This window comes from Vombatus ursinus, unplaced genomic scaffold (assembly GCF_900497805.2).
Source record: "Vombatus ursinus unplaced genomic scaffold, bare-nosed wombat genome assembly UNPS02000580.1, whole genome shotgun sequence".
Classification (NCBI taxonomy): Eukaryota; Metazoa; Chordata; class Mammalia; order Diprotodontia; family Vombatidae; genus Vombatus; species Vombatus ursinus.
The window spans coordinates 4,666,502-4,675,139 of record NW_020940358.1 but is presented as its reverse complement, the minus strand read 5'-3'; the positions used below and the strand labels follow the sequence as shown (position 1 = coordinate 4,675,139).

General features: G+C 40.9%; 1 protein-coding gene across 1 annotated transcript in view; it reads right to left on the bottom strand.

The window, feature by feature from the left end:
- The window catches only part of HELZ2 (helicase with zinc finger 2), a 32,672-nt gene that overhangs the window by 2,658 nt on the left and 21,376 nt on the right, over positions 1-8,638 (bottom strand). Inside the window, exons 15-17 of the mRNA XM_027849941.1 lie at positions 7,347-7,542; positions 6,900-7,034; positions 3,136-3,354 (exon numbers count right to left, since the gene is read on the bottom strand). Coding sequence (XP_027705742.1) covers positions 3,136-3,354; positions 6,900-7,034; positions 7,347-7,542 — 550 coding nt within the window. The remainder of the gene's footprint in view (positions 1-3,135; positions 3,355-6,899; positions 7,035-7,346; positions 7,543-8,638) is intronic.

Sequence of the window (8,638 nt, the reverse complement as noted above, 5' to 3'; positions counted from 1 at the left end):
AAGAAAGAAAGAAAGAAAGAAAGAAAGAAAGAAAGAAAGAAAGAAAGAAAGAAAGAAAGAAAGAAAGAAAGAAAAAGAAAGAGAGGGAGGGAGGGAGGGAGGGAGGGAGGGAGGAAGGAAGGAAGGGAGGAAGGAAGGAAGGAAGGAAGGAAGGAAGGAAGGAGAAAGAAAAGAAGGAAAGAAGGAAGGAAAAAGATAGTATGCTTCAGTCTATATTCAAACAACATCAGTTCTTTCTCTGGATGCAGATAGCATTTTTCATCATAAGTCCTTTGGAATTATCTTGGATCATTATATTGCAGAGAATAGCTAAGTCATTCACAGTTGTTCATTGTACAATACTGCTGTTATGGTGTACAATGTTTTCCAAATTCCACTCACTTCACTCTGCATCAGTTCATGTAACTCCAGGTTTTTTCTGAAACCATCCTGCTCATCATTTCTTACAGCACAATAGTATTCCATCACAATCATATACCACATTTGTTCAACCATTCCCCAATTGATGAACACCCCCTCAATTTCCAATTCTTAGCCACCACAAAAAGAGCTGCTATAAATATCCTTGTACAAATAGATCCTTTTCCTTTCTTTTTTTAAATGTCTTTGGGATACAAATCTAGTAGTGGGTCAAAGGGTATGCATGGTTTTATAACCCTTTGGACATAGTTCCAAATTGCTTTCCAGAATGGCTGGTTCAATTCACAACTTCACCAAGAGTACATCAGTGTCCTGGTTTTTCCACCTCCCTTCCAACATTTATCATTTATCCTTTCTGTCATATTAGCCAATCTGATAGGTGTGAGGCAGTACCTCAGAGTTGTTTTAATCTGCTTTTCTCTAATCAATAATGATTTAGAACATTTTTTCATATGACTATAGATAGTTTTGATTTCTACCTGAATCATTTTTTAAAGATCAGTTCCGAAATTCCAGGATGCTGGTCAATAACATCTTTTACATAGATATATAAAATGACATCATAGTATCAGAGATTCAGAGATAGAAGAGACCTTAAGAGGCCACTAAGCCCAAACTTCTCATTTTTACAAATTAAGAAACTGAGTCATGGAGAGGTTAAGTTACTTATGCAGCACATAGTTAATAAGTATCTAAGGAAGGATTTTAAGTCCAATTTCAGTGCTCTATCCACTACATCACACTGCTTCTCAATAGGGCAACCAAAAAAACTAATGTGAGAGATCTTAGGTTGTATTAAGAGGCACAGCATAGAGAAATGTGTCTACACAGTATACAGAATGAAGGAAGAGTTCCCCTGTACTCTGCTCTGGTCAGAGCACAGCTGGAGTATTGTCTTCAATCTGTTCCAGTCAAATAGGACCCCTTGCTATTTCCCCTACATGACATTCTATCTCTTATTCTGCTAGATTCCAGAGGGCAGGACAATGAGTGGAGGATATAGATAAGCCAATTTGAGCTCAGTAAGGAAGGCCTTCTTAACATCTAGCACTGTCCAAAAGTGGAAAGTAAGTAGGAGCCCATCAACTGGCTAATGGCTGAAAAAAAATCAGGGCACATAAACATACCTGAATGTTACTATGTAGTTAAAAATGACTAATTCAGATAATCAGGAAAGATTTGTAAGAACTGATATATGGCAAAATAAGAGTAAAAATAAGAGTAATCAACTGAAAATGGTATTCAGAATAAATAATGACTATGACAGTGTAAAGAATAACTGAAAGTGTGAAATGTGAGCTGTAAAGTATGAAAAAATAACTTAAAGAAACTAATTGGGAAAAAAACAATTATGGAAAACAGATAATGAAATATGCCTTTTTCCTCATAGCAGAAATATATGAGAATTCTAGAGCACAATGTTCCATATCGGGTCAGATGTAATCATTGAATTGGATGTTTTTGCTTTATACATTTTCTTTATTACAAGGGAGTGGTTCAGGCTGGAAGAGAGGAGATATTAAATAGTAGTAGCATCTAACATTTACATAGCCATTAGAATGTACCAAGAACTGCACTAAATGCTTTGTAATTATTATCTCATTTGAACCTCACAACAACCCTGGGAGGTAGGTGCTATTATGATCCCTATTTTACAGTTGAGGAAACTGAGGTAAACAGAAGTTAAGTGACTTGCCCAGGGTCACAGGCCAGGAAATGTCTGAGGCTGGATTTGAACTCATCTTCCTGAGTCTAGGCCCAGCCCTCTATCCACTGCATCACCTAGCTGCTCTCATATTTCCAGAAATGACTATGATGTAAAGAAAAAAAGCATCAATAAAACTTATTTTTTAAAAGGTGACAAAAATAACTTCTAAGAGTAATGTTGATAGTAAGAGCCTACTCAATTTCCCTCCAAAATGGGGAAAGAATTGCCTCAGGAGAAGAAATGACCCATTTTTAAGTAGAAGCTGGATGATGACTGTCAAGGTAGTTTTAAAGGAGATTCTTACTTGGAAAAGTTTGGAGTACATTTGATGACCTCTAAGGGCCTTTCCAACTGAGACTAGGATGCTGGCATGTCCAGTGTGGTTACCCTCCACCAGTTCTGCTCCAGAGCCCCAGGCTGCTGAAGCAGTTTGATTAGGTGACAGACTGGTCCCCAGCCAAAATGAGAGAACTTATTTTTGTTTTTGTTTTGAGAGAATGTTTGACTTAACTTCTTAATGAGGGTGGGTGGGGAGGGAGGAAGGGATAAAATTTGGAACCCAAAGTTTTAAAAACAAATGCTAAAAAAAATTGTTTTCACATGCAACTGGGAAATAAGGTATACAGGCAATGGGGTATAGAAATCTATCCTGCCCTACAGGAAAATAGAAAAGGAAGGGAATGAGAGAAGGAGGGGGGGGAATAAAAGGGAGGGCAGATTTGGGGAAAGGGTATTCAGAATGCCTGCCATCTTGGGGTTGGAGGAGGGACAAGATGGGGAGAAAATTTGAAACTCAAAATCTTGTGGAAGTGAATGTTGAAAGCTAAAAATAAATTAATTAATGGAGAGAATTTTTGAAAGGATAACACCAGCATTTCAGGTAAATGGTCCCTTCCAACCTCTGAACTCTATGATTCACAGCACTCACTACCAGTCTCTTGTACCTAGGATAATTTCTGGCCCTTCAAGTTGACCCTCCACCTCCCAGCTGTGACCTGAGTACTCACCACCTGCTCCACTTCATCCTGGTTGGCCCTGGAGTTTTCATTTCCTTCTTCTGTGGAGACCAAAAGGCTCTTTTCCTCTCCCTGGACATAGCCAAAGATAATGGGGCAGCTTTCTTGGCCTTGGTGGCTGAAGACACTTGGCGTTCGCCTTAGTTCCATACTAGTCTTCAGTTTGTTGTCATAAAATTCTTTGGAAGGGAATTTGCAGATATCCTCGTGCTATTAGGGGCAAGAGACAGAGTAAGCTGGAACAATGAACACAATCCATTTTGCCCCTCTTTATATCCCTGGCACCTAGCATAGTGCCTGGCACAGAGTAAGCATTTAATAAAAGTTGGTTGACTAACATCCCAAGGTAAAGGAATTTGCCAGTCAAGAGGCAGAATGGCCAAGGCAGCAGCCAGATAAATTTGTTCCACCATGGCCTCAGGACAGGCTATCTATAATATCTGTGGAGAATATAGTAAGTGTGAAGATCCATCCCCTTGGGGCACAACCACTGATACAGATGATGCAACATCTCAAAGAAGGATGTCCATCCTGGTGGCCCTTTCTGGTTATCTCACTCAGAACAGAGCCTGTCAATTAGAAATCCTTAAGCCCCCTCAGCTTGTTCAAATGCCCCTATTTGTGCCTTCTATATCTTTATGAGACTTTTTTTTTTCATTATATTCATACAGCAGTATAATGTAGCACCAGTCTGTCATATGGCGGAGAAGAACACAGACCTCAAAGTTGAAGGGAAAGAGTTATGACTCAGGGGTGGGGAACCTGCAGCCTCAAGGCCACATGTGGCCTTTTAGGTCCTTAGGTGCGGCATTTTGATTGAGTCCAAGTTTTATAGAACAAATTCTTTTATTAAGGGAGTTTGTTCTGTGAAGTTTAGATTCAGTTGAAGGGCCGCACATGAGGACCTAGAGGGCCACATGTGACCTCAAGACTGCAGGTTCCCCACCCCTGACTTAGGTGGTTTATTAGTTAATCAGCATTTCAAAAGGAAATAGATAATAACTGCCAGAGGACCAACACTCAGAAGACACAAGGGCGGGCAACCTGTGGCCTCAAAGCCACATGTGGCCCTCTAGGTCCTCAAGTGTGACCCTTCAACTGAATCCAAACTTCACAGAACAAACCCCCTTAATGAAAGGATTTGTCCTGTAAAACCTGGACTCAGTCAAAATGCCACATCCAATGATCTAAAAGGCCACATGTGGCCTTGAGGCTGCAGGTTTCCCACCCCTGCACACAGCCCAAGTGAACTGCAAGATATTTGACCTCCACCTTGAGGTTACTATCTCAAGACCTCCTGAGCTTCTCTCTCCTTCCTACCCCTTCTTCTGTCCCCTTCTCTTTAACTATCTTGCTCTTTCCCTAACTTCTCTCTTTCTCTCCCCTTGCCTCTTCTTTACTATCATTCTTTCCTTTTTCTCCTTATTTCTGCTTCACTCTACTCTCTATTCCCCTCCCCACATGTCCTCCTTAAGGGTACACTATAACTTTTGGCTTGGTCTCCCCAATGCCTAGGACAGTGCCAGGCATGTGTAGACATTTAACATATGTTTGTTCAATTGAATTGCCTCCTCCTTCATTCCCCTTGTGTCTCTCATTTCCTTCTACACTTTTCTCAACTGTCTTCTCCCTCCCTCCTTTTTCTTCCATATCTGTTCTTTTTCCTCTTCTTCTCCCCTCCTACTTTTTTAACCAGACCCATGATTTCATTAGTATAAAGAGCTTGCAGTGAACAGCTTCCTCCACTAAGGCAGATCAATACCTCTTCCACAACTTACTCTTAAAAAATTTCCTGAGTAAGTGATTTGCCCAAGATCACACAGAGAGCAGATAGCAAAAGAACTCTGATCTTCCTGATGTCTAGGACAACTGTCTATATACTCTTGGCTGTGTCTCACTCCTCCCTTTACCTGACCATAATATGGAATTGAAGTACTTATCCTAATTGCTATGTAGACTAATGTCTCTATTTTTTTTATTTTAAAAGCAATTAAGGTTTATACATGTCAATGAAATAATTAAGTTGATTTATGACCCTCTATTAAATATTCCTGTTGATCAGTGGCCCTAAATAGTTCACTTATCCCTGCTCACTGAACTCAGCCTCTAACCAGTGTGGTACAGTGAGAAGACCTTGGCTCTGAGGTCAAAAGACCTAGGTTCAAATCCCATTTCAGTTCTACCAATATGGCCTTGGTCAAGTCATCTAACCATTCTGAGCTTCAATTTCCTTTTTCTAAAATGAAGGTTTTGAGGTAGGTGGCCCATGCAGTGCCATCTATCTCTTGATTTATCATCCTTTCCTCCTCAGTCACAAGGCCTCTTACAGAGCAAATCAAGCCCTCCTGACTAAAGATCTTCTCTCTTCCAGTACTTGGGAGATTACTCAACTATATTCATAGAACATTCTTCCCTGACTCCATTCTCCCACCAACACCTTCTCAGATGGCTCCTCCTACTGATCCATCACTGTAAGCTCAAGAAAACCTAAATGCCACATTGCTGCCAGGTGACCAATGGTTCACAAAGTGGAAATTGGATTGTGTGAAAGAGCACATCTATATGGGTATCTGTATTTCCAGCAGGGGAGAGGTAAGTGACTGTATATCTCTCTATTTGTAGGATGCTATGTGTATAGAATAAGTCGCATATGTGTATGTATTTAAGGGGGAGCTGTACGTGTATGTGCATGTGTATAGGACTGTGATTGTATTGGTTCATGTAATTGTGCAAATAACTATTTTTATATATGAGCATCTGTGCATTCATCTGTATACATGTAAAAATGAGAGTATGATTGTATGTATGGCTGTATTTATGGGTATTTGTGGGGCAGTTGTGTATGTGTGTGAATATGTATATTGGGGAAATCGAAGGGATTAGGACAGCAAGTGGTTAATCGTGGAAATTGAGTGAACCACACTGACTCCATCTTGTGACTCAATTCTGGAGTTAGCTTAGTTTCTATTCAATTACGGATCTAGTCCAATTTCTGTCTTGTGATAAAACTATTCAATTGTGAGAACTGGGAGAAAACCTTACTGTATTGTTTGAACCTGGCACTGTGTGGCTGGGAAGCTGGACCACCTCTACCTGTTGCTTAGAGACCCTTAACTAATGACCTAGGTTATGCTCACCAGAAACCCAGTCAGATCCAAAGATTGATGCAAGGAGTTTTTTCACAATTGTACAACTCAAGCAATCCAGATGTCTTATCTGAGAACTGGCCCCGTACTGATCAATCGGTTATTGTTCCCATGTTCCTTTGATTGTTTACAGACACTTGGGAGGAGTGGGTCACCTCTTTTCTGAATTCACGGAATTGCACCTGTTCCCTCACCCCCTCCCAACTTGGAAAGTCCTTAATCTTTCATCCAATTAGAAATCAGATTATCTGATGTTGTATTGTTTCCTTTTAATTAATTGGTCTTATTTAATTAATTGTTTTTAATGTAGAAAAATCTGTCTCTCCCCTTCCCTCCCATATTCAGGGTCCAGCCCTAAGTTGAGGAGGTCTGATCCTGGTTTGTTGGGCAATTGCCATGTATTGCTTAATAAATCAAAATGATTGGAAGCTTGAACCTTTGTTTCACCAGTCATTTCATCTTTCACCCGCCATAATATGCATGTGCCTGTGTGAATGAATATACATACTGGTGTGACTGTGATTATTTGTGTGGGAGCAGGGACTTGGGGAGCAGAATATTAAAGGAATAGGAAAAGGGAAAGAAAAAGGAAGGGACCAGGCCTCTCACCATTCGGTACTGTGTGTCCAGCATCCAGGCTTGACGATGGTAGCGCTCAAAGAGGGACTTCTCCAAGCCCAGATTTTGACAGTGATCATTCTTTACAAAAGGTTGAAGCTGTTTGTGGTCCCCTAGCAACACCACCTGGAGCCCAAAAAGGAAGAGTTTCAGCCAGGCCTAGAGCTACACATGGCCAGGGTCTCCAGCCTTTGATTTGTTTCCCTTCAGCCGTCTTGACCTCATTTCCCCTCCTAAATGCACCCAATGCAGTCTAGCTGGTTCATATCAATTCCTACATCCCTATTTTAGGCCAGAGGAGATCAGGCACTTGAGGTACATGCAATAACTATTCATATCAGGCATTATTCCAACTATTCCACACGCTCTACCTCCTCATTGCCCCAGAGGAAAAACAGGGCCAGGAACATGGGAAAATCAAAGTGGGCACTATCTCACCTTCTCAGCCTGGGGAAAGTTAACGAGGGGGATGAGGCTCTCAGGCTCTGTGGACATGCCAGCTTCATCAATGAGAATTTGTTTGATGTTGAGCTGCTTAGTGAGAATGGAGGAGGCCGCACAGGAGCAGGTACAAAGGATGATGTCGTGGGTACTTAATTCATGTATCCGGGCCTTCATAGTGATTGACTTATATCTGACAGGTCAAGTAAAAGAGATCAAAAACAGTCAGAAAGGCTAGGAGAATACACCAAGGTTAAGAAACGTGGGCCTAATGCGTGACTATGCATGTTTGTTGCACATCTTTGTTGTTTTCTTCAGTGGGAGTTGGGTAGGGGGAGAAAATAGAAAGTTAGAAAAGAGAGAGGGGCAGCTAGGTGGTGCAGTGGATAGAGCACCAGCCCTGGAGTCAGGAGGACCTGAGTTCAAATCCAGCCTCAGACACATAACACTTACTAGCTGTGTGACTCTGGGCAAGTCACTTAAACCCTACTGCCTCACCAAAAAGACAGAGAGGCCTCATATACACCAAAATATTCATAGTAATACTTTTTGTAACATATAGGTGCCCATTGACTGGGGAGTAGCTGAACAAAGTGTACACATGAATGTAATAGAACATACACTATACTAAGATGAATGAAGAGAAGCATAGGATATTTATAAATGATACAAAGTGAAATAAGAAGAACCAGGAATGATTACAACAATGTAAAAATAAACAGAAAAATACAAACTGAATGCTATGTAATTATAATCACCAAGTTTGACCCTATGGAAAAGATAAGAATGCACCTCTCCCTCCCTTCTTTGGGGGATGGGAAGTACTATATATGTGGATACACTATTGGACTTGATGTACTGATTAGTATATTGCTGAACTTTTTCTTCCTTTTTAATTCATTATAAGGAGAGGCTTTCCAGGCGTGTGGGGAATGGGGGGTTTACAAAGAAACATTGTGCCATTCAAGATCAGGGGTCATATTCTAGAATGTCTAGATCCATCAGATATGACAAAATTGTAACTGTTACAGAATGTGTCCATTTATCACCAGTATAGTAACAATGTGACTGTTCTAGAACCTGGAGAGCAGATTGGTACATTTATATTGCCTCCTGCTCCAGAACATTTAAAGCTATCTCTGCATCTGTTTTCACTCTGCCTCTTCTTTCACCACACCACCCCCCACCTCAACACACACACACACACACACACACACACACACACACACCACTATCCTACACACACACACACCACTATCCTACACACACACACACCACTATCCTACACA